The 27,081-nt window shown below is 42.0% G+C and overlaps 1 protein-coding gene across 1 annotated transcript; it reads right to left on the reverse strand.

The window, feature by feature from the left end:
* Window positions 1-6,755: 6,755 nt before the first annotated feature.
* LOC105941430 (uncharacterized) lies at window positions 6,756-13,479 on the reverse strand. The gene is made up of 2 exons (XM_076885363.1): window positions 13,190-13,479; window positions 6,756-7,225 (listed from the first exon to the last, which is right to left on the reverse strand). The coding sequence occupies exon 2, from the start codon at window positions 7,209-7,211 to the stop codon at window positions 6,756-6,758; it is 456 nt and encodes a 151-aa protein (XP_076741478.1). The 5' UTR covers window positions 7,212-7,225; window positions 13,190-13,479.
* Window positions 13,480-27,081: the final 13,602 nt, after the last annotated feature.

Genomic DNA, 27,081 nt, shown 5'->3' on the forward strand with positions numbered 1-27,081 from the left:
ACAATGGCAGTGCTCCCCGATGGATACAGCTTTGTTGTAAAAAGTAGGAAAGCGAAACCACGGAGCGTGACATGTTTCATTTCTTATGAAACTCTGCAGTCTATTCGGCATGGAAAATGTACAATTTAGCAACAAATAGCAATTTCACAGGATAGTAAGACTGCTGGCAGCACCTCACTTTTGAATATGTTATACAGTGTGGAACAAGAAAAGTTCCAGCTGAAGTATTTTGTCCTCGTTCTTTGGTTCTGTAAAAATGAGTTTTCATTCCAACCACCACTTCCAGCATAATACAGCAGGGCTGAATAGCTTTGGGTAGTAATATCTTTAAAAATCAGTCAAAGCATGACTTTGTTGTAACCAAGTGAATAACTGCATAAAAATGTGTCTAAAAGAGTCAGTTGGGTCTTTTTTCCTCTTACAACAGTTTCATTATTACTGCTCTTCCTTCAGTCAGATCATCCAGTGAGCAGATTTCAATGTTTTATTAATGAATCAAATAATGCCCTTCAGTGCTCAAAGGTTTGGTAATAGTGCAGATAACCCACATCCAAGTCGAAAATTCTACACTGTCTTTCTCTAAGAGAAATTTGTGTGACTTTATGTATATTAAGTCATTGACATGTATTGTCTTTAAAGAAATCAGGATTACCTGTCTATTAGTTCTGACATACTTTCAGCATAGAACAAACCAGTGTTTGTTTATACCCATTATTAGCTGATGTAAAACAGGAGAACTGAAGCCAAGCGGAGAGCAGCGAGAGCAGCAAAACTAGCAGTTTCCACATTAAAAAGAGTCACTTCAGTTCAAAAATATCCAAACAAAAAGGTTTTTAGGCCACTGAAAAGCTTTATTTCAGTGATATTCTTTGATTATTCCATTATCAAGGAAGGTTGCTGTAGCTACATTGTGCAGCATCTTAATTTTATGAGCTGACTTAGCAAAATGGGCCTCTATCAGAAGTTTACTTCTGTGTAAATGCATCTGAAGATTTGACTGTTTCTCTACTTCTATTTTTATAGGTTCAGACCTGAGTTATCAGTTCTAGTTTCTTGGTAAAGTCTGAGTTAGTCTTTTCACTAGTCTTTAGTTTCCAGAGTACTCCTTAGGTCATTATGTCTCCATGCTGTTCTTTGTTTTTGCCATGTCTAGTTTTCGAACTCTCTGAGTTCTTAGTTTCAGTTATTGGGTTTGGAGTTTTTCATTCTGTTTTTGCTCCATGAGTTCCAGAACTAAAGCTGTTTTTGAGTTGACCTATTGTCTCCAGAGTCCTGCATATTGGGTCCTAACCTGCCTGCCACATAGCGTATTATGACACAGACAGGTATCTTATGCCAGAGTAGAGCACGGTTACATCACTGGTTTAAACGTGTGTGAACTTAAAATGTCATGGGCATACAAAACACAACAGAAATGTTGTTGGATATTTATATTCTTTACAGTATGAATGTATAATGCAGTTTTCTTCATGAATAAGAAAAACTGCATCAAAATTTTAAACCAAAGAATGCAAAATGGATGCATTGTTTAGCACAATAATCAATAAATCCTGTTTGCATAAAAGCTGTTTTGTCTGTCATTTCACTTTTTGTTGGACCGGTGCTAATTTAACTAATGATGTGGGGTTTTGTGTTGTTTTTGTCTGTCCTCATTGAAATACTAATAACACTAATTTCATTTTTATTCAGCAATATTCACTTTCTGTACAACTGCTCTTTAAAAAAAATGCTGTCAGGCTCTTTTATCCTTTTATCTTTCTTTCCTCACAAGGGCAAATGGATATTTTGGGTTTGCATTACCACAGACAGAGAAAAAGACCCCGGCAGTCATACTAAAACGAGCCAGTGAGTAACACAAAAGCCTACTAGCTACAGTAAAAAACAAAAAAAAGTGATGTGCAAATGAAAGACAAGAGGTAAGCGGGAAAAAAGCATGTCCAACAGCAATTTGGAATAAGTGTAGAGCGACAAAATTTTGATCTGTCTATTACAGCTTATTGCCCGAGGCATTCCTCTTTAATGTTGACTTCTAACTATCCCACTATGCTGCACTGACAGGCCCCCTCTACCTCAGCAATATGATTTGACAATGAAAACTACAAATGACTAAATGTCTAGAAGGGAAAGGGTGAAGAAGAGTGATTGAGACAGAGAGGGAATTAGAACGGAAGGGAGCTGAGCCAGCAGTCGGCACAGAACTCCTTAAGCCCCGATAACACAAATTCCTTCTTTCCTCCTGACTCTGGGCCGATTTCTTTCTCTTCAGACCTCTTTTCAAACCACACTTCCATTCTTTCCTGCTACTAGCTATTCAGCTTGAACTCTTCTTTCAAGTTGCTCTTCTTGATTTCGTTGCAGAGGTCTTAGATTTTCCTCACAGGTCATTGCAGTTCGCTCGACTGCAGAAGCTCGACTTTTCAGTTCTCACCCATTTCAGCAGAGTTACACGGACTCATCCTCCCCTTCTCAACTGATAGTGCTCAGAAAGTCAACAGAGAAAGGAGCTCAAAAATAAAACAAAAGCAGGCTGCACATCTAAATGTAAGACATCTAGTAAGTCATAATATGTAATATTTGAAAACAGCTTTTTGTGCTTAAATGTTAATTTGTGTTTTAATTAAATTTAAATTAACAACATGCCACTGCAGTTATGGAAAACTAAAGTAATTAATAAACAAAACAAAAAAGAAATAACTGGAATTTTGAAAACGATTAACAAGAATGTTAATTCATCGCCCGGATTAACAAGATCCGCATCAGGTGTTGAGGAACCAGGACACCCTGATGAGAAGTGGGCTACTGGAACAAGACAGCATCGGTCAGCAAGAGACGAAAACAGGGCGCTGTCGGAATGCTACTACACAAGTAACCCCAGCAGAAGAGGTTACATGAATAGGACAAGGGACCTATGGGATCTTCGATACCCAGCATCCTGATTGGTCGCAAAACAACTACCAGCTTAGTGTCCCAACGTTCAGAAGAAGGAACTGCTCTCACGGCTAGAGGTTGACGAGGTACAACATAAGTGCTACGGCAAGGGGGAGCCAAGATGACAGGTCAGGGGGGAGATATCATCACCCCCACCTGAGATTGGGTACCAAGTCCCAAGTGCGATGGAAGGATCACTGACTGCGAGAGGAACTGACTCTGATGGCAGCACAGGAACAAGCTCTAAGTACAAGATCCATAGAGGCTGGGGTCTATTATACCAGGCAAGACCCCAGGTGCAGGCTGTGTGAAGATGACCCTGGGACAATCCAGCACATAACAGAAGGGTGTAAGGTGCTAGCAGCCAGGGCATACATGGAACCAGGTGGCCAGCATAGTGTACAGAAACATCTGTGCAGAATATGGCCTGGAAGTCCTGAGGTCAAAATGGGAGACGAATGACCGAGCTAAGATCCTGTGGGACTTCCAGATACAGACAGACAAAATGGTGGTGGCTAACCAACCAGACACAGCGGTAGTGGACAAACAGAAGAAGACGGCCGTAGTGATCGATGTAGCGATACCGAATGACAACAACAGCAGAAAGAAGGAACACGAGAAGCTGGAGAAATACCAAGGGCTCAGAGAAGAGCTCGAGAAGATGTTGAGGGTGAAGGTGACGGTGGTCCTAGTGGTAATCAGAGCACGGTGCAGTGACTCCCAAGCTAGGCGAGTGGCTACAGCAGATCCCAGGAACAACATCTGAGATCTCTGTCCAGAAGAGCGCAGTCCTGGGAAAAGTCCTAGTTAAGCTACTGCGCAGGACCCTCAAGCTCCCAGGCCTCTGGTAGAGGACCCGAGCTTGAAGGAAAAAGACTGCCCACTGGGACGAGAGGTGATTTGTTTATGATTTTATGAGTTTTCATGCACCATGTTCATTGCAGGGGAGCAACACGACACGTGCACACCAAACATCAGGTTAAAAATCAAATCAAAGAACTAGTGAATGGTTTTGTCCTGTTTTGTTAAATAATAATATTATCTCTTTTATTTTGCAGCATATAATTTAAATGCTAAAGATCTGACAGTTCATTTTATCCTAATTAATTTTCTGAAGTAGCTGAAGCTCAATGATGTTTAAGACTTCATTCAAAATACATTACAGCACACGTTTAATCAGCATTCCTTAACTACAGCTTTAGCAAAAGAATTAGAAGCTGTGCATTCCTGTGTAAAAGGACTCATAGTACAGTTTTTTAAATTGTTTATTAAACACTGTGTTTCCTGAAGATGTCACCGATCTTTGAGTTTTACTGTTAGCCTCATTGGAATATAGTCATTAATGCAGCGTGAAAACTATAGTTGTCAGAACTTCTGTCTGAATGTGTAAACCTTAGTAAAGTCATGGACGACAGTCAAAAGCTAAGAAGTATTAAAAAACGTGTTTTTCACAGGGCCGTTCGTTGGTTTGTTGTTATTGTGTTTGTCAGAGGAGTCTAGAAAACAGCCTTGTGCTGAGATCTGATTCTACAGTTTCTCATATATATTTTATGCGTAATCACTTTTTTCTTCTAGTACTGGCCGTCTGTCAATGTATGAAGTGACAGCTTAGTCTAGTGGAGAAAATTATCATCAGTTCACTTGTGAAAGTAACACAGAAGATAAGACTGGAAAAGCTGTAAGATGGAGACACTGAAAGCCGGAGCAAGAAAAGACCAAAGACGTGCAAGAAGTCTTTTTTCTCCTCTCTGACTTCTCTTTCAAGACATTTTGTTTGGACGATGTTTCTTTTAGACCAGAGTGAATGGTTGCCTATTAAGCAACTACCCTGCTATGTTTAGTTTTAATCTCAGAACCAGCAAGAAACTAATGTGGTGTCTTCTTAATGGGAAGTGAGGACATCTCTTTCAGTTTTACTCTTTGCCGTTGATCTGGAGGATTACCCCCCCCCCCCTTCTTCTTTCCACTGATAAAAACAATATAGAAATGAAGCTATAAATAATAGTGCACAGACACACACCCAAATTCCAGCTACCATATTCTCTGCTTCTTCATCATACTTCTTTTTACCATCAGCCTTTATGTTTTTTCCATCAGTCTGCATTTCCTTTCATTTTGTCTCTTTCTCACTGCCTCCCGCATTTCATTTGTTATTCCATCTCTGCCATTTCCCCATGTTTTCCCCTCCTGTCTTCACTTCACTAACTTCCACCCAGTCAGTCATATCCTAGTTTCCCTGCATTATCACATCTTAGACTCAGAGGTGTTTCTAAAGATATCTAAACTCTGGGAAGTTTGTTTGAATGTCACACATCATCAGGCTGCTAGTGTTGCTCCTAATAAACTCGATAAGCAGCCTCTCATGAACCCGGGGGCTGCTAGCATATTGCACTGGTTCTGCTGTAATGTAGCACAGCTGACATTTGGTATACAGCAGAAGGGCTATTATTTTAGAGTGATGAGATACTCCAACCATATACAAAATACAAAGATGCCTGACCTGGATCCAAGATTTAAAGTATGTCATAAATAGGGATGGGTACCGGTATCCGGTGCCATTATGGCACCAGTTCTGACATAAACGGTAGTAACCAGACTGAAAAGCAGCGCACATTTTGGTGCTTTATTTCGGTGCTTTTTTTTCCTGAGATGTCATACACTTTGGATTTTAGCCAATCATTTTACCTTTGCAAGCGTAGTAGGCGGGCCCAGGTACGAACGTTCTTTGAGAGCAGAGCTACAGATTAAAAACGCCCAAAGCGAAGCGGTCAGACTCTGTACTTCACAGCAAAAGATGCAAACTCAGCAGCCTGCAACAAGTGCTTTAAGATGATACTGTGCAAAGGAGGTAACACCTCGAATCTGATGAAACACCTGGCGGCGCATAGCGCTTTTTTAAAAGCCGAGAAATGCACCGTATTTGATAGCTTGCTGCGAGACCTCACACCGAGCACATCTACTGCGGGTGGGTTGCCTGTTATCGGACCCGGAGTTAGCAACATCCCCCAAAAACCCGAAGAGGAGAGTCCTGGCCCCTAGCCCTGCCAGTGTAGCAGAAATGATGACGGACGATGATGGCAGCAGCAGCCGTTCTTTTCTGGGTGAGTAGCTTAATGTTGTTCGTGTGTAATTTACACTGAGTAGGCTAACCACGTTATTACAATAATGCATGTAAGGTGAACTAGCAAACACGTCGTAGTTACATGCGGCTGTCTTCTTGTTTGATGGCAGATACTCCCTTCACCCTGGCCAAAAAGGCTAAAATGACCAAAGAAAAAGTGGAAAACAGCTAAACATGAGAGGTTTTTGGACAAAGTTTGTGTTCTTCATTCTTTAAGCACCGGCACCGTTTCAAAAGTACCGGTTTGGTACTGGTATCGGATAAAACCTAAACGATACCCATCCCTAGTCATAAATTAGACCAATGCAAGCATGGAGCAGGTGGCCTGTTGCTGCTGAATAAAGGTAAAGACATATTTATTGTCTTTATTCCTCGTGACTTTTTTGAGTTGATATTTCCTGTATTTTCAGGGCATTTTCTTCTGGCAATGAACCATGGTGAAATAGAGAAAACAGAAAATGTTACTGAACTATTTTCCATCTGAATCCTTCTACAAATGCATCAAAAAGCATCGAACTTTGCTCTCAGCTCTCGCCTCACACGGGAGGCAGAAATTCAGCTTGGAACAGGGGATGTTTTGAACTAATCAGATGGGTTGAAATAGCCAAAAGCCTGCGTTTAAACTCTGAGAGATGGAAGGATAACTGATGATGGATTAAGTTATGAAAAGGCAACACACAGTGGGAATAATCCACAGTATCATGATTCACAGCAGGTAAGTAAAAGGATATGGGCTGGAGACCATGCGGATGCACCAGCTGCGGGGAAAGGTTGTCTGCTTGAGGCAGAAGAAGACCACAGGTACCAGCTCAGGGTAGGGCACCACTAACACACTGGTGTCACTGCTGCCATCATCATCGTCGTCATCCTCGTCATCCTCATCTTCTTTATCCCCGTTACGCTCAACCACTTCCTCCTCTTCTTCCTTCTCGATCCTCTCCTCTTGAATAATTCCTGCCTCTTCTATGGTCTCCTCCTTCTCCTCCTTTTTCTTGGGATATGGGCGGCGGTGTGGGGAGGGCCTGCGGGGAGACGAGGTGGCGACAGCGTCATCGCTGTCGGCCCGGGCTATGGCGGTCGTCACTCTGGAGCTGGTCGGTGCAGATGGTGTTGCTGTTGTCGATTTTGCAACGCCGGGGCCCTCCTCCTCCTCGCTCGTCATGGCCACCTTACGGTCTTAAATGAGAGAAAGAGAACAGGAAAGGAGAAATTTAATTTCATAAATCACTCAGGGGGTTAGAAACAAGTAGCCAACAGAGAAAATGAATAGTTTGCCATGGTTGAAGGTTGTAAAATTATAGTAAGAGATTGGAGGAACTAAAGCGTGTTGGTAGGAATAAAGCATAAATTGTCAAGGACGGTAGCCTGCAAGGACAAATCTAAAAAGTCTCAGTTAGTTTTCTTAGATAGAGACGGGTCTATCTGGGGTTTAGTGACCTTTGGTGACCTGAAACAAAAAATGTGTAATTGTTTTTCTTCTGAAATGCTCTTGTGTTTTCTGTTATTGTCATTACTTCAATAACAGACTTGACTATACTTCACTTATTTTAGATAGTGGGCCAGTTTGATCTTACATGAGTTGGACCAACTATTGCAAAATAATTAAATTAAATAAATACATTTAAACAAATCATATTTTCAAGTTGATATGATGAAAAAGAAAAACGGGTGTTTTCTGTAGTATTTGGCAGGCTGCGGTTTATCTTATCGAGGTCTGTCTTTGTCAGCAAGAAGACTGAAGTTATAATACTGTAGTTAAGAGTCTAAGATTCGTCTCCTCCTTCTGTGATTATTCAACATTTCCCAAAGCCTACAAGCAGGCCACACCGAACCCTTTGATGGGTTGGTTCTGGCCCCCTCACCATATGTTTGACTTTGATTTTGACTTTGATTTTTAAGAATAAATATGTGGTGTAATTTTTAAAAAGCCCTCTTTTCATTTGTAGTTTGGCATCAAAGTAAAATAAAATAAATAAGTAAAATCTTAGCACCTCGTCTGAAATGCGCTACGGAGTAAGACAGCTGTTTTCAAAAAAATAAGAAACATTTAAAACAAAAAGTCACCTTAAACTGCCTTAAAATACATGTTCTTCCACAGAGTCAACTGTGTTGTGGTAGATATAACCCCACCGGGAGCGAGTTCTGTACATTACTGTTATTGTGCTGTAATGCAGCCAAATTCCGAATATCGTTGATCCCATTTACATATCCGTGTGCGGGTCAAATTCACAGTGGCATGATAATGTGCTGCGAAAATGCCTTTGTAGCCCATTATTGAACTCCATTACTCAGGAGTAGATGGTGGAGATTGTGACCATATTTCAGATAAGTGACACTAATCTTGGGTACAGACCTTGAAACTGTGGTGCACATATAGATTTTCTCTTCCGCCGGATTAAAGATGTGTGTGTGTGTGTGTGTTTGTGTGTGTGTGAGAGAGAGAGACTCATGCGTGTTTTCTAAGCCTTGTAGCATTATTTACAGCAACATCCACAAGGATGTCTACCAGCTGAAAAATTCTACAAGGAACTGTTAGCGTGTTAATGTGTTCCTCTTAACCCGAGCCGGGTGCACTTGATCAGCCCATTGTGAGCAGAAGAACAGTTAAACAGAGCTTCAAAAGCTCGCTTTTGACTCTGAAGAGGAAAAGAAGAAAAGGCTGCTTAAAAAGGAAAGCTGATAAGTGCTGTAGTATGCATTATCGCTGACTGAGGCTTTAGGTTTCAGGTTTTTTTGAGCCAGCTAACAAAAAGGAGCCAGGCTATGTTGACACTGCTTCAAACATCTCTGCTGGATGTTTTTATCCATTCTTTTCATTGAGTTTTGTCAATTTTATTTTATTTTGTCATCACTATTGCACATTGATGACTTTCCCTTTTCTTTATACGAAACAGCATTTTGTGTCTCATGAATCTCATCCACCTACAATATTAACAAGCAGTCAGTCATTCCCGAGATGGAACGGTGGAACGGTGGAAATAGGAAGCTGGCTGCACTAATACTTTGTGAAGATTTTTCTGACGAGTATTTAAACGCAACACCGGTGTGACGATATTGTTACATCAGCAAGTTTTCTTAAAACTTAAAGACACTTCAACATGACATGCAGATGCCATGATTTCTTTTTCTTTTCAGATCACACTGTGATCACAGGTAGAAGCAAGAGACGGACAGAGAAGGTGCATTTTGAGTGAGTCAGCAGAGGGGAGGAGGGAGGAACAAAGGAGCAAGATTTCAGTGGTTTAGTCAGAGGCTTAGTGTTGAGAGGAATCAATATTGTGCAGCTGGAGTGAAAACACAGAGAACAGGAGTTCTGATAGGACTAAGTGGCACCTGCCCATAGATTTCCAATGAGCGAGCGGAGCGCACAGGTTTCAGCAAAATCTACTCACGCCATCAGTTTATCTCCATATACCAGAGTTTCTGAGGTTTTGCACTGTGTTGATCTCAGTTAAAGGCTGATTTTCAGGCTGTTTTTATGACTACAAAGAGAAGAGAAAAGCAAAAAGAGAAGGGAAGAAAGCTCACACAGAAGACTGCTAACCTGCGTTTCCTTATTACAGTGAGTGCAATATGCAATCGGGCTGTCAGTTGCCAAGGAAGGGCAGTGTCAACCCTGGCAAAGCTTTACATCTTCACAACAGAGAGAAGAAAGTAAAGCAAAGGACTGTTGCTGTATCAGAGCAAAGACCGGCAAAGCAGTTGGCAGCGTCTTAAATCTCAGTCTCTGGCAGAGTAATCATCGTGTCAGTGGTAAGAAATAAAACTGTTTTGAACCTCGGTGGCAATTAGGATGTTGCAACAGTGTCAAAGGTTCAGTGCAAGGAAGAGAAAAGATGAAAGCAACAAGAAGGAGAGAAAAACTTAACACAGAGTGCAAAGAAAAATAAATCTGTAGATAAGAATAAAACGCAAACAGTTGGAAGTTCATGTAAGAGTATCGCTGATAATTAAGATACAATCTTATGAAACCTCTGCACATTATCGTTGTGATTTTGCATACTATGTTAAAGAAAGAGTCGGACAGCAGAACTGCAATAAAGAAGCCTAATGGTCTTAAAAGTTGAATGTTGTGTATTTGATGTCGGTATGGAAACAACTAGGAAAGGGGCAGGATGAATGGCTTCTGAGCGGATCTGAAGTTCTGCAAGCTCTTGACAACACTGAGCTGTGGTTCACTACAGTTTACTATGCTGTGTAAAGTGAATGAAATGCTGTGTGGATTCCACGAGCCCAGATACTCATCTTCATCTGCTGTAATTTCCACTAAAGGTTTGCTTGCATGACCCTATACAGTTCCTATCACCTTCTGAACCTTCTCCACTGCTCTGCAATAATGTGACAGTAATTGTTCAAACAGTGAAATTCATGAGCATCAATATCAGGAAGGTTGTTTTACTAGAAGACCCATTAAACACGATGACGCTTACCCATTATTGCTGATGATGGGGAACGTAGATGGCAATGTTTTTTTAATCTTTTTGTTTGGTTTTGACAGCAGGGCCCCAGATGTAATATCTATTACTCTTAGCTGTTTAGACTCTTGACCTTTGTCAGGAACACTGACAAAATGCAGGAAAAAACGGGGGGTTGTAGCCATAAAAACCTTGTGCGCTAAGAAAGCACATCTGTGCAGTCCCATCCTAATAACAGTACTTTTAAAATGCAACGTATATGAGTCAATGACACATTAAGGATCATTATGACCATTGGGATTGGCTGGCTGCTGTTTACTGTCTGCAGCAACACGCTGATTTGACTTCACTGCTGTGTTTGCAGCTGGTGTGACATGTCCTCTACAGCAGTTAGGTTGTTTATTCTGTGATTGTGTCCCCAAGTTTCTGCTTTTATTTGTTGACACGTCAGCCTGCTCTCAGCATTTGTATCCTCCGCAGTACTAATGCACTCCACGATTTTCTCATTTGCCGGCTTATCATTTTCTTGCATTTTTAAACCTGCTCCCCTAAAGTAAATTACTTTTTTTTGCACATGAAAGTGATATTATCTAGACTGCACCTGTAATTACATATCACACACGACCAAGATTGAGTGAGTCACAATCAAGATACTTTTAACTGCCCACCTTCACTTTAATGACCGTCCTGTGAAGTGTCCCCGTTTCAGCAACATTACTGGTCATATCCATTAATACACTGCAATTTCAAAAATCATTTCAAGCATCTTTCAGGCTCGATAGCGTTTCATTAGAATGATTTACATTCTGAAAAAGAGCAGTTCATGCATTCTGGAAATGCTCCAGTATGAAGAAACTTGGTGTGAAGGAGGGTTCATGTTTCATCAAGTGATGTCACGTGCTGCAGTTTCAAAGGTGCTTGAGTTAACTAGATTGCTATCTCTGGGAACAAAAAGTAATACTTTTAAGCAGTCGTGAACCCAGAGCTCACCACACTCTTAATGGTCAGTCAGATATTGCAGATAAAATCCGCACAATTAATAACCCTGAGGTGAAGTTTACTGAAGACAAAGTATGACAGGGCACGGCTCTCATTAATCTGTCAGAGATAATATAACTAGAGGCTTTAAAATAATGATTTCAGCCTGAATATATACCAACAAAGTCAAAATGTCATTGAATCCACTTAAGAAGGAAGTTAACCCTCTCAAGGCAGGCGCTGCCGATTTGCAACAGTTAAAAACTAACAACCTGATTTCCCCACATACATGTTTTATGAGGTTTTTTTACTCAGAAGTACCACTGCAGGACTTGGTTGTGCATTAGCAACAAAAAGTTTAATTTGAGCCTGAGAGGGTTAAGAGGAGGAAGGTTGTACCTCTAATTATCTTAAAATATGATTTTTCACCTTCCTTGAATACTGTTGGTTTATTCAAAGCAAATATCAAGAGATTTCCAAAAGTCAAACTCTGCGCATAAACTATTTATTTAATGGGAAGAAGAGAAGACCCTATAACGGTAACATCAGAATGAGTTTTCAGTGACCTGAAAACTCATTCTGAAGAAGATCAAGGTCCCTGAGCATAGCTGACACCAAACTAATGATTTGTGTTACCGAATCACGATGCTGAATAATAGCTCACATTTCCCTCAGACAACAGGCTGTGACTGTTCAACATTGTTTACCTTTTTGTTTTGAATGAGCAGGCAACAAATTAGACCTTATTATGCACCGTTCAGCGAGTGGAAGGCCATTAAAAAATGTAATAACTAAGCAAAGAAAAGGAAAACAAGTAGGTCTACCTTGAAGCTTTATCACATTAATGACACAGCAATTGCATGTTTTCTTTTGTCCCAAACCATGACTCTTGCATGTCAGTCAATTTCTCCCCCTGGAAAACTGTTAGATTATGCAGCACTGAGCTAATTACATGCTTTATATGTGTTAGTTTGTTTCTCAGCTGAAAATCAGTAATCATCCACAGCCATTTCCTGTATGGTCTTAGTGTGTAAGAGGCATCTATGTGTGATTAACACCGGGTTACGCAGATCAAATGTTAGCAGGAAGGTCATATATCATAGACTGATGTCAAGCTAAGGGTCAGGTGGGATAACTCTAAGATCTGTAGTCGCTCAGCATAGGGAAAACAATCACAACTCACAGTAATTTCTAATGTGACCTCCAGTAGGCTTTCTTAGTGTACATGTGGTCAGCTAACCTGCTGCTCTTTGTGGATTTACACAACTAAATTCAACAAGATGTCAGCATTTTGACAAGCTATCTTAGCTGATGTCCATCCACTACACTGACACTACACTGTTTATACTTTATGTTACTCAGTATACAGCTGATATAAAGTTGCAATTCAGTTAATGAATCTAAGCATCATCGGCTTAAATGCAAATTCATCTCTGCTACACCCGATGTAACTTAAATCTGACCATAAGCACCACAGCCACTGTGCAGTAGTCCAGTACAGTGATTTACTGCGAATTCACCACAGTACTGCACGCTAACCTGCACAAAACTGCCCATACTTTTCATGAGACATTTCAATAGCACAAAGTTATTATAGCTTAGTTTGATTTGCAGGACATTTCACAAAACTAAAACACATAATTTTATCAAAACACACCATACAGAAATCCAATATGTGATTAAAATTATGACATTCCAAGTAAAATTTCAATCTGCAGATTATCAAAGGTCACTGAGCAGTCCTTACCTTTAAACCTAACCTCTCCTCTTCCTCTCCTGTCTTTCTAAATGTTTCTCCATCTCTGAGTGAAGTTAGCTCTCCTTCTTAGAGCAGCTGGACCTTTAGCTAGCAACACACTGTGCGACAAACTGCACACAAATAGTTTGTGTGTTTGCTGATGTTTGTTGAGCTGATAGAAACGCTGAATTTGAAACGACCTGCCACACTCTTCATGCTGCCTCCTCTTCTGTAGCGCTAGCTAGATGCTGGAGTACGCAAACAACCTACAGACACCTGCACTCCTCCCGGCCCACCTTAACCACCGAAAAAAAGCGCTATAAATGATCCCGCTGAAACAAAACGTAACGAGCCTGTTTTGAAAATGTAAAGGCCACAAAGTACAGATATTTGTTTTAAAATGTAGGGAGTAAAAGTAAAAAGTTGTCAGAAAAATAAATACTCAAGTAAAGGAGCCTAAAGATATCTAAAACATTCTGCTTAATTAGTACAAAGTATTTGAACTTTGTTACTTCCCACCTCTGCTGAACACTTTAGGTCATGACCTTCCCTAATAGTTGGAGGTGGCAGCTGCAAATGTACATGCACATAAAATTCAGCAAACATCTTGAGCCACACCTTACGCCTTGTTCTTGTAAGAAGAAATTATTGTAAGATTTTAAGGTGGTCTTAAACAATAGTTTTCCTAGTTTTTCTTTGGACATTGGCTGCTTTTTTAACCTTCAGTTGCTGATGAGGGTATTGTGGGGTCGGTGGGATAGACCTCCAAGTTTGTGAATGTGATACCTCAAGATGAGGTGACTAGGATTATGAAATTCATACCATCCATGCGTCCAAGTAGGAGTAGCATTGTTCCTGCTTCTTTAGTTGAATATATGAAATCTGACATCTATAGGTGATGAGCAATACCTGAACAGCATGTCCTTTAGAAAATGCAAAATATTTTACTGCAAAAACTGGACACAGGACGTTGCAGTATAATTTTGCAGATGCATCTGGCCCTTCAGTTGATCCATCTCTTGATCACCAAAGCCTCAGCAGAAGTAGTCTCAGTGGAAGGGTGGCTGTCAAGAAGCCATTTTAAAGAAAGGGAAACAGGTAGAAACGACTGAGGCACGTCAAATTATACAAGAATAGGGTTGAAAATCAGTGACAACAGGTCTTAAGGAGTGATGAACCTAAATTTGAAATGTTTTGGATCCATATGTGGTCAATACGTAGAGATGAGGTCAGGTGAGAGGCTTATCATGTGTCTACACACCTGTAAATTGCAGTAGAGACTCTGTCATAGTTTAGGGCTACATTTCAGTCAACAATGTTCAGGATCTTCTCAAAATAAATGGAATGGTTAATGTAGAAAAATAGGGTCGGATTTTGCATCTGATTAACAGTTTCATTTCTCAGCATGACAGTGGCGTTGCAGTAAAAGCATACCTGGATGGAAAATTACACACTGTAACACTATCAGTCATGGACTGGGCTCCCCAGACTGGCCTCGAGTGCAGGCTGTGATGACGAATAAAATTGGTTATACCAAATGTTGACTTTGAAGCTCATGTGAATAACGCAAACTATTTTTGCCTTCTGTGCTGTATTCCCATTCCCATGTTTGCACATGCTTTAATAAATCACGGCACCCATTTTCCATTTTGCTGGCAAAATATAAGGAAATGACGGTGTGTACAGTACTGCACACACACAAAGAATGATCGATAAAGAAACTGCATTTCCCTCACGTACTTTTGATATATTGAACTTTGAGCACCAATCAGGCTAATGCACAAAGGGTATGATGTTTAGTGCTTCCTCCGTACACAAGCACACACACAAATGTACTCACAAACTCACAGCTTGTTGCCAATGCAAGGACTTATTTAATTTGTTTAGTGTCTTCATAATTCACAAACATATCAACACTTTGCATTATATGAGGGCCAAAGCAATCTACAGTTCCATGAATGAGTGTGTGAGTTTGGCTGATTAAGTGGCTGCTGATTAATTTTGTAATATTACATCATCCCAAACAAACCGGTGTAATTTTGCACAACTGAACAAAATTCCTTAAGGAAATGTAAAGCTAAGCAGGAGCAGTTTGAATTCCATCAGGTAACAGAAGCAGTGATGAGCAGTCAGGCTTGTAGCCTCCATCTCTACCTGTTTTGCAGCAGATTTGCTGTGGTCACAACATTTTTCTGCGAAGTGCTCTGTGGGCTGGGTTTCAACTTTGCTGTCAGCTTAGTGTTCACAGTAAAACAATAAAAGAAAGAACTTGCTGCTGTCTTCATTAGTTTAGGGATTTGTGTCAGTGTGTACGCTAAGGTTTTTATTCTTAGATTGTAATTACGTGTCAGTGTATCTCTGGCCATGTTGCAGTGTAATGCAAAAGTAATGGAACAAGTAGAATAACAAATGTCTTTACAATATAATGTGTTACACTAAGGTAATGTGGTGCGTTTCCGCTTCTTTCAGGCAAGACAATTCTGCCATACATGTATGAGTTTACCGGTAACCCCTGGTAAACTTAACTGCTTTTTTACGTCAAAAAGCTTTTCTTCAGCAGAAAAAGAAATTCAAAAAGGAAATACACTATCGGGGCCTAATTTTGTTTTAAGTATTATCTGAAGTTGTTAGCTTATGCAACAGCATGTTGTTCAAATCTGATGTAATCTCTATCCCTTTTTAAAGAGACAAGTACTATTCTTTTACTGTTCTATTAAATAGGTGGATCTTTGTGGTGCTTTTGTTCATAAACATATGATATGCAGTATGTATAACAAGTCAGGAACCATCCATCCAGTCTCTTTAGGGTTGCAGGAGGTCTAGAGCCCACCAGGCTTCCATAAGGTAAGAGGTGGGGTACGTCTTGGACATGTTGCTAGTCAACACAGAAAGACATTCACGTCATGGCTCGCTTATATTCACCAGTTAACCTGACCCCACTAGCCTCATGTCTTTGGAGTGTGGGATGAACCCAAAGTACCCAGAGAGAACCCATACATAGAACAGGCAAACTGTATACAGAGAGGCTCCAGCCAGATGGTGGATTTGAACCCAATACCTTCTTGCTGTGAGGCAACAGCAACTACTCTGTATACACAGTTCCACTGTGCTGTCCAGGTCAGGGAACCATGCCATGAAAATCAAAACCCTTGCCCCATTTAAATTTGGCCGATTGCCTGCGCGATTACCTTCGTGTGTGACTCTGGCTCATTCTCCGTACGATGCTATACATAGATCAGGACCTGGAAATCCCACAATTCTGTCCCCTCACTCTTGGTGTGTGACACCACATGATGGCATACACCACAGTTTAGGTGGTGTCCACTTAACGTTCTCTCTCAGTACATTACAACTGAAGACAGCAATAACACATTAATGGTGTACAGCCCGGTGAATAACTTAGAGAATGGCGGGCTTGCTCTTTATTAGTCATCTCTTCACCTGTCAAAGCCAGGCTTGGAAACACTAGTAAATTCAACAGAAAAATGCAAAAAAAGGAACAACCCAAAACCTTGCTAGCTTTTCTCTAACAGGCACGGCATGGTACTGAATTCCAGTATTGGTCCATTAGAAGATGATCAAAAAGGAAAGATTAGACAAATGAGAAAATGAACCTCACACACTCAGTGGACGTTATGAAACAGCAAAGAGCTGATGGGAAAAACCTAAAAGTCATGAAAACATACATAAATGCATACATACTATATAATAACCTCAAAGTAATGACCACAGACTACCCATATGATTTCATACTGATACACCTACACACACACACACACACACTTTTAGTTACCGGCAGCAGTATGGGAAGCTAACAGCTAGCTGCTTTGATGTGACACAGATCCTCATTAATGAGCCCCAGACCATGCTGAAAGCTTAATGGCCCATAGGCTCACTTAGACACAAGCACATACACACAGATAATATTATACACAAGATAATCAAGACCAAAGTGTACATGGGTAGACGGATGAACACATTCACTAGGACCGTACTGCACACCCACACAGACTCACACAAGCACAGGCATGCAACTGCAGGCACCGAAGAAGCAAACGTGGCAGGCTCGTAATGATGTTGGCTACCTCAGATGAAAGGCTTTAGTAGGACCACTAGAGCCCAGTGCTGCTTCCCAATATCCCCATTGACATTTCCTGCAGCTAACAAAGATGAGCCGTTTGCTCATCGACTTTCCCATAGCAAAACAACCACTGACAAGCCGCAGTTTATCCCCAAGCAAGCCTACTTGAACGGATCAGGAATTGATTTTCAAACCACTTAAGACAGAGGTGAGCAAAGGCGGAGCATCGGAAGTCGGGTGTTTGACTGAAGGAGCACAGCAATCACCTTTTGATGAGCATAATTCGAAACAGGATGCACGCAACCTGGTGTTTTCAGTTTAACATTTTAATATACTTTCTGTTTACCAGCAATCAACTGGCAATGAGTATTAAAAAATAAAAGCCACTCGATTATTTGAAGTCGATTTGTTTGCCTAGCTTGATTTGCTCTCAGAGCAATGTGAATAAGCAGTGATTTCTTATTTTTCTGACAGCTGATTTATCATTCTTGCTGAGGCTTGTGTGTGCGAAACCTTTAATTATCTAAACCACAGGAAGGTTGTAGTACTATACAAATAGTGTCGCTGGCAATAGTCAAACACATTCGCAGCACCCTAAGGAAATCATGGCTTGTTTACAAAATGTACACTCATGTCCCATTTGAAATCTAAAAAGCTGCACGCCACTGTGCATAAATGCTTTTTTTGCATGCAAATTTCACCCTAATTACTGTCGATTTTAACGCATCAATGAGTCCAAAGAGAGTGATTGCTGAGGATGACTTATTAATGCTTTCTTTAGACACCAAGGGCCCGTGTGAATGCAAAACTTTCAGCGAAGGGTGATTATTTTGATCTTAATTAGAACGCACAGAACAAAGAAAAGACAGTGGAACAACTATCCATCCATCCAGCTATTAATGCCACTACTCGAGAGCGTGCCAGGTAAACTCTGTGTCTATCTAATTATACCATATCTGATTGCTGAACAACACAACACCAAACTGTAGCATCTCATTTAAAGTCAGAGTTCTTTCAATTTAGAAAGGTGTTTATTTGAAATCATAGAAAGGAATCATCCATTAGCGTAATGAAGTATAGCTGAGCACTTAATATTTTATGCTATACAGTCAGTGTTTGGTTCCACTTTTGAGCTGTAGTGTGCTCCATTTCTGTGGCTAAAAGGCTGCCTCTCACAGGCTAGCTAGGAGTGTAATCATAGCCACTGCTCAAACATCACAGTACTGCAATTTCAGCTAGCCCCTCATGACTAAAACACGCAAGCAACAAAAGTATTGATTTCAGATGATTGAATCCTGATTTTATTTCAACTAAAAGGAAGCCATGAGTCTTGGCCGTGCCATTTTCCCAAAATGTCTCCTAAAGTCATTGTGATTTTTTTTTAAAGGAAAGAAAAACAACACATTTGAAAACTGCCCGTGTAAGACAGATTAATTCATTCTGGGGAATCTAAAATGTTACACAAGTACCTTTTTAAAACACAGAAGGCTGAATTGCTTGTTAACAAGTGTTTGCTTGATGAGCCCATGATTTCTTATACGTCTTTCATCCACAGCTGCTCATGCTTGTTCCATGTGTGGCAGAGTTAGATGCTGTGGACTAAATATAAATCTATATGGTCATAGCTTTTCTGTGAACTACAGTATGTCTCTGTTGTAGTTAACCTGTTGTAGTTTATGGATAAAAGCCAGCTGGCTTTTATCCATAAACTGCAATTAACTCCTGTCTCAGTCTTTTACCAGATTCAGACAGAACAGACACTGCTAAGGATTGCGTAGCTGTTTGGTTTTAGAAACAGTGCAGAGAACAAATCATATCTACATAAGCGCTTGTGTGCAATCTCCAGCTCAACATTTCCTCCTCAGATGAAAGATGTGTGTCATGGCCTCTGGGCTTGTGCTATTTAGAGAGCCGATACTACCAGTTAGGCATTAATGATTTTTTCTTGCTGACGATGTGGGTGCTTCATGCATATAGTCTTTTTTTCTATCTGCATGTGTGTAGGCATGCCAGCTCTGTAACTGGTGATGAGCAGCTGGCAGGATTTTATGGTGATGAATTAAGTGTGTGAGAAATTTCTGTGCATTTTAACTCTAACTTGTGTGTCTGAGTGTTATGAGGGGCATGCCATTAGCTTTATTTTGTCATATCATCAAAACATCTGCATCCTGATTGCACCAGAGGGCGGCCTATGAAGAGCTAATTGGCTAGCGAGGTAAGTTGAACCTAAAGTTAGAGTTTTCTATGGCACAAAAGTGGCTCTCTTTTTACATGGCTAGATCCCCATGGTAACTTTTGCTTAGCACATCAACTGTTCTGGACTTCGAATGGATGGCCACATATTGTTTTCTTTACAAGAACCTGGAAGTGAGATATAGACCCAGGGAACACATATATGCAACCTGCAGAGTTAAGCACCGCTGAATTTAGACCTGCTGGAAAGTTACAGTCCGTAGCCAGCAACAGGTTTTTCCAACATTTCTTTAAACTGTCATAACTCTTGAACAGTTTGTGCAATCCTAAAAAATCCAACACTTGCTGAAAGTAGCAACTCTGCGCTTTTCAGTGATATTACATTCATTGGTAATCCCAAGCACATGGCAGCAGCCCCATGAAGGTTGAGAAACAGTGCATGAGTGAATGCAATGGAGTTATACAGAAAACTAACATTAAGACATTTCGCTGTTATTTTATTTTTGCTGTGTTTTTAGGTTTTTATGCTAAGATAACGTTTTTTTGTTTTTAAATTCACAAACAAACACTGCCCAGCTGTCTTCCAGCACCAGAAAAAGCAGGATTTTAACCTAGTAGAACATACAGGCAGTGTGGGTTTATTATCCACTCAGGAAAAACTTGTATAAAAGTGAGAACAAGTGTCAGCAGTACAGTGTGGGCCTTTGGCTACAGTTTGAGAGGACGTGCTTCTTGGAGCTCTACCAGGGGCCCAAAACGTCTGAAAAAGAGATGCCCCAAAACAAACTACAGAGCCAAAGGGTCACGTACTTATTGTTGTTCAGTGTTTTACAGTTCAAAGTTCAAATTGGCTATTCTAAATCTTTTATTCATGTATATTCTCAGTGCCTCATTCAGTAAAATCTGTAAAATTTAAATTTTGTTTTTTTGTGTTTTTCTGCCATTAATCCCTGATTACAGTCTTATAGAGCAAAACATGGACCAGATGTTGAAAGAAGTAGTAGTCTGGAAAAGGGGGACAAAAGCACATACAGACAACTGATTTTATGACACTTTTACAGCTAAAACAACAAAATAATTCCAGGCGAGCTGCTTAACATTACAGGGGTTACAGGATACTACTTCAATCAATAAGTTCTGCTCTTTAAAAAGTGGATGTAAATAATGGCAGCGGAACCACATAAATGCTAAGCTGCTTTAATTTATCATTAAAAAAAGGACATGACATAGCTGCATGAAATCAATGTTTTAAACAACAATAAGAAAGATGACCCGTGTATCCCACATTAGTTCATCCCTGCTCTAGGCTTTAGAATCATATCACAGGGGTAACAGCATCATCATCACATGCTCACCTGCTCACATTAGACTATTACATTTAAACCTCTAGAATGTACTCACTGGCTTCCCAGATCCCATCCTGTGCAAAAGTGGCTTCACAGTCTTTACTTTATATTGTAAGCTGAGACCAGAAAGCGACCAGTAGTCCTGTTCTAGACAACAGGGGCCCGACAGTGTTTACACTATTATGACATTATGGTGTTTTATATTACATTAAAATAAAAATTAGTGCAAAAAGTTGTCATCGGGCGCTCAAGCTTCCCTCCACAGTGCAAAAACATGCATGGCGTTAGGCTAATTGGTGATTCTAAATATGGCCTTGGGTGTGAATGCAAGGGTGAATGATTGCCTGTCTCTGGGTGTTGGCTCTGAGACAGAATGACAGCCTGTTGACGGCGTACCCTGCCTCTAGCCCTGTGACAGGTGGGATAGACTCCAGCCGCCCTCTGACCCTGAACTGGATAAAAGATAAAATGGATGGATAAACAGTAAAAAAGACATCAAATATATTGTTTGTGGGACTTTTAGGCCTTTTCAGGTTTTGGGCTATGGCCAGAAGTGAGCATGCAACTGTGGCTTCTCATACAGGGAGTGCAGAATTATTAGGCAAGTTGTATTTTTGAGGAATAATTTTATTATTGAACAACAACCATGTTCTCAATGAACCCAAAAAACTCATTAATATCAAAGCTGAATGTTTTTGGAAGTAGTTTTTAGTTTGTTTTTAGTTTTAGCTATTTTAGGGGGATATCTGTGTGTGCAGGTGACTATTACTGTGCATCATTATTAGGCAACTTAACAAAAAACAAATATATACCCATTTCAATTATTTATTTTTACCAGTGAAACCAATATAACAATTCCACATTCACAAATATACATTTCTGACATTCAAAAACAAAACAAAAACAAATCAGCGACCAATATAGCCACCTTTCTTTGCAAGGACACTCAAAAGCCTGCCATCCATGGATTCTGTCAGTGTTTTGATCTGTTCACCATCAACATTGCGAGCAGCAGCAACCACAGCCTCCCAGACACTGTTCAGAGAGGTGCACTGTTTTCCCTCCTTGTAAATCTCACATTTGATGATGGACCACAGGTTCTCAATGGGGTTCAGATCAGGTGAACAAGGAGGCCATGTCATTAGTTTTTCTTCTTTTATACCCTTTCTTGCCAGCCACGCTGCGGAGTACTTGGACGCGTGTGATGGAGCATTGTCCTGCATGAAAATCATGTTTTTCTTGAAGGATGCAGACTTCTTCCTGTACCACTGCTTGAAGAAGGTGTCTTCCAGAAACTGGCAGTAGGACTGGGAGTTGAGCTTGACTCCATCCTCAACCCGAAAAGGCCCCACAAGCTCATCTTTGATGATACCAGCCCAAACCAGTACTCCACCTCCACCTTGCTGGCATCTGAGTTGGACTGGAGCTCTCTGCCCTTTACCAATCCAGCCACGGGCCCATCCATCTGGCCCATCAAGACTCACTCTCATTTCATCAGTCCATAAAACCTTAGAAAAATCAGTCTTGAGATATTTCTTGGCCCAGTCTTGACGTTTCAGCTTGTGTGTCTTGTTCAGTGGTGGTCGTCTTTCAGTCTTTCTTACCTTGGCCATGTCTCTGAGTATTGCACACCTTGTGCTTTTGGGCACTCCAGTGATGTTGCAGCTCTGAAATATGGCCAAACTGGTGGCAAGTGGCATCCTGGCAGCTGCACGCTTGACTTTTCTCAGTTCATGGGCAGTTATTTTGCTCCTTGGTTTTTACACACGCTTCTTGCGACCCTGTTGACTATTTTGAATGAAACGCTTGATTGTTCGATGATCACGCTTCAGAAGCTTTGCAATTTTGAGACTGCTGCATCCCTCTGCAAGATATCTCACTATTTTTGACTTTTCTGAGCCTCTCAAGTCCTTCTTTTGACCCATTTTGCCAAAGGAAAGGATGTTGCCTAATAATTATGCACACATGATATAGGGTGTTGATGTCATTAGACCACACCCCTTCTGATTACAGGGATGCACATCACCTAATATGCTTAATTGGTAGTAGGCTTTCGAGCCTATACAGCTTGGAGTAAGACAACATGCATGAAGAGGATGATGTGGACAAAATACTCATTTGCCTAATAATTCTGCACTCCCTGTATAGCAGTTTTTAACTCTACTTGAGCACTTAATACAACATGCTCCACTCATAAAAGCACATCTTGCCTATATCCAAGAGCTTTCTATAGGACATTGCATTAGGGGTTTCTTGGCATGCAAAGTTGAGAAGCCATGGACTGAACCAGCAGCGTTCTGATTAGCAGATAACCTACTTACCCACCTGAGCTACAGGCACCCCAGTAACGAGGAATATTATTGAGCATATATAGTGTCATAGATCCTGAATGCAAACCTATTACTGTTAAATAACCATCATGTTACTGTGAAGCATTTGCCTTGAGTTTTACTCACCAATAGTTAAAAACCCCATGCATGCAGCCGGCACTTTACAGCAGCATATTAACACTGACATTAACACTGACAAAACAAATTTCCCACGTGTGGGACTAATAAAGGTTATCTTATCTTATCTTATCTTACATAGTACAAAGATTTACTGGTTCAATTTACTTGGCTTTTATATTAGCTCCCAATTGTTTCCACCTGCTTAATCTTTTTAATATTAGCTATTTCCCACATGCTATCTTTTAGTTTAGGGGGGCACAATTTGCAGACATTATCAGAGATGGCACTTTCTTTCTTTTTTTTTTTTTTTTTTTTTTGCCTGTCCCATTTGGTTCTTTAGCCATCAGAATTGTTGTCTGAAGACCAACAAGGATACCCAATGGATTTACTTTGCCAAATGGATCATCGTGGCATTGCCGTATTGGTCCATTTGGTCGATCTTTGTTTTTATTATTTATTATATTTTATTTTCAGATGTTACAGACGGGACAGACATGAGTGAGGGATAGGAAAGGGAGAAAGAAAGAGGAAGGAAAGGAAAAACAGAAGGGGAGAGGGACAGTGAGAAAGGGGGGGAGAAAAAAAATAAAAATCTCCTGGATCACCTGTTGAGAGAAGAATAGAAAACAAGCAGAAAAAAAAAACAAAGCAACATACTAAACACAACACCATCGCATTAATCTAGCTAAGTGTAAACAGCAGTAAATACTAAATATTCAATGTTGTTGTGCAGCACGCAGGACAGATGTGCTTCGAAGTAGCAGCCAAGAAAGGTGTAATTTGGGTCTACGAGCAGTGAACACCCGTGTGCATACCTGTGTGGATCAGCGCGCTTGTATTCCAAAGGTTTCTCCATGTAATGATCTGCTAGGGAGTGTGTGGGGGGGCCACAGCCCCGTCCTCCGGGGTGTGAAGCGGGTATGGAGGAGATCAAAACTCCAGACATCCAGAGGCCCCCAGAACACAAGAGACCATGGAAGACCAACAGAGGGGCAGCCGCGCCACTGTCCCAGTAAGAGCTGAGGAGAGTCCCAGATGAGGGTTCACTCAGCAGCCGCGGAGCAGAAGCCAGGGGGAGTTGCAGTGACGCGCCCATGAGCTCCGCCGGCCCCCAGCTGTGCCTGAGTGACCGAGCCCCAGGCCGAGAGGCCGGGGGCACCCAACCTCCGAAGGGGCCCGAGCGAGCCCTAGGCTCCAGGCCCCGATAAGCGGCCGCCAAGGAGTGAGCCGGTGTGTACCTGGACGCCCACCCCCAGACACAAAGAACCACCAACGCACCGACACCTGAGGGAGTCCGCCACTGGCAGGGGAAGTGGTGGTGGGCGGAGATAGGCCTCCAAACCTTGGAGGGCCTGAGGTGTCCCCAGAGAGGTGGTGTCTGATACCCAACCTGACATATAGACACAGACATACAGGCACACACAGACACAAACATCCATTCCCCCCTCCCCATGCTCTCATATGCACTCACTCCACACTCAACCAACGTGGAGACAGACATAAAGAGAAGCGTACTCTACAAACCGGGTCTAGGTACCCTTGCCCCTGGAGGGGGGAACTGCACCCAGACCCAGGTGGTGTTACCCTTTTCCCTGCGGTGGGGAGAGGCAGACCACCCCGACTCCGTAGCAGCAGGGAGGCCCCACACCCCAGACCGCAGTCGGACGGCCAACTCCTCCTAGCCCTCCCGCTCCAGCAGGCCGCAGAGAACGGGGGTGGGAGAAGACTCCAAACCTCCCTCCACCCACTCATTGTAGTGTTGATGCATGTGTGTTCTAAGGTGCAATTAAAACCCAGGAGGGCATGGAGCTACCTGCCAAGGAGCAGCAGGTAAGCGCATAGTCCCTCCTGCTAGCCCTCAATGTCTAAGTGTATTTAAAATTGAGAGGTGGGCAACGACGCCAGGGGTGAGGTGTACACCCTGATGGTAATTTGGACTCCGTGATTGTGCCCACCCCCAAGATCCTATATGTATGTGTAATGAGAGTGTGAATAATGTGAATGTCTAAGTTGTGGGATAAAATTGAGGCAGAGGCAGCCAGAAGGGGACGGGGGGGGGGGGGGGGGGGGGGGGGGTAGCCTCCTCTGCACCCTGGTGATATACCCCTACTCCAAGGCCCTGCATGTGTGGGTGGTTGTGGTGGAGCGGGAAGAGGGAGGCAGCTGGAGATGGGGAGGGAAGGAAGGGAGGGGCAGGTAACAGTAGGCACTCCCATACTCCGCGACCCGCCAGGGAAAGGGGGCCCAGGCCCATCCAGACCGGGGCCCAGTGCAGCAGCGCCCCCCGGCCCCACAGAGCCCGGGACAGTCCACCCAACCCCACCACAGAGAAAACTGCACCCACCCCACCATCCACTCATCTTCCAGACTACATAAGACAGTAAACGCCCAGGCTGAGATCTTCCTCCACCTCTCCTGTATCTCCCCCTCCTGCAGAGAGAGTTCCTGAAGGGAGGAAAGCTCCTGCAAGATGTGACCATCTCCCCCACCAGTTGAAGAGCCCCCCAGGCGGCTCGACGCACCGGCGGCACCCTGCTCCAGGGCTGGGCCCCCATGCACCCACCCGCCCACAACCCCGGCAACACACCAACCAGGACCCAAGCCCCCAAGGCCCGGCCCGGGCCCCAGCCCAGAGACGGAGCATCCCCAGAACCCCACGCCCATCCCGGACCCACCCAGGGGCAGCCAGGTTGCCAGGTCAGTAACCCACGTCCGTCAGCACAGACCCTCCCCTAGCCCCGCTGCACGCAGCCGCGAGGAAACAGTCACCTGAGAGCCAACAGAGCCCCCAACCGGACATGACCGCTACCCCGGGTTGAGCCCCCCAAGGAAGATGCCTCCAGTGAACCCCCCGACGCCCTAAGCCTGTCCCTACCCCCACACCAATCACAACAGTGAAGGCGGGACCAAACTATGACCCCCCACCCCCACTAGGTGATGGAACTGATAAAAGGAGCCCAGAGCAATTGATCTGATGTGGTGGCAGAGGCTGTGTCAAGACTAATGTAATCTAATAGATAATTTCTATATTGGTTAGAATTAAGATTATTTTTATTTTTCCAGTTCATGAGGACTGTTTTCTTGGCTATGCATAGGGCAGTGAAAATCATATGGGCTATATTCTTTTCTGAAGTGACATTATCTAAGCTGCCCAGTAAACACACTAAGGGGGAAGTTGGAATGTTACATTTCAGACACTTTGATAAGTCTTCACATATCTCGCGCCAAAACTTTTGCACTGGTGGACAGAACCAAAGAGCGTGGATGTAATTGTCTGGTGTATTGCCTTGACAGTCTGAGCAGTTGTTGGAAGATGTAAAGCCCATCTTGAACATCCGATGACCTGTATAGTGCACTCTATGTAGTATTTTGTATTGTATTAATTGCAGACTGGGTTTTTTAATTAATTTAAAGGTTTTTAAGCAAATCTGACACCAGAAGTTTTGGTCTAAGCTGACTGATAAATCTGCTTCCCACTTTGCAATAGGAAGGGATATTGATTCATCTAATTTAGAAAGTGTTCTGTATATTTTAGATAATAATTTGGGGGATTTAAGAGTAAGAAAATGTGCTGCACTTAGTGGTGTTTGTAATTCAACTTGACTGAGGTTAAATTTTTTTTTACTATGGATTTAATTTGTTGATATTCTAAAAATCTTGTCTTGTTGATCCCATATTGTGCAACTAGTCTGTCAAATGGAATAAATTCTGTTCCCTCTAATATATGTTCTAAGTATTTAATTCCTTTACAACTCCATTCTGGGAAATTAATCATATTATTGTTTTGTAATATGTCAGGGTTATTCCAGATAGGTGTACGTTTGCATGGGA

Source organism: Maylandia zebra, linkage group LG6 (genome assembly GCF_041146795.1).
Source record: "Maylandia zebra isolate NMK-2024a linkage group LG6, Mzebra_GT3a, whole genome shotgun sequence".
NCBI lineage: Eukaryota > Metazoa > Chordata > Actinopteri > Cichliformes > Cichlidae > Maylandia > Maylandia zebra.

Excerpts from the sequence above, each read along its gene's own strand:
- LOC105941430 (XM_076885363.1), bottom strand. The coding sequence starts at position 7,211 with ATGACGAGCGAGGAGGAGGAGGGCCCCGGCGTTGCAAAATCGACAACA.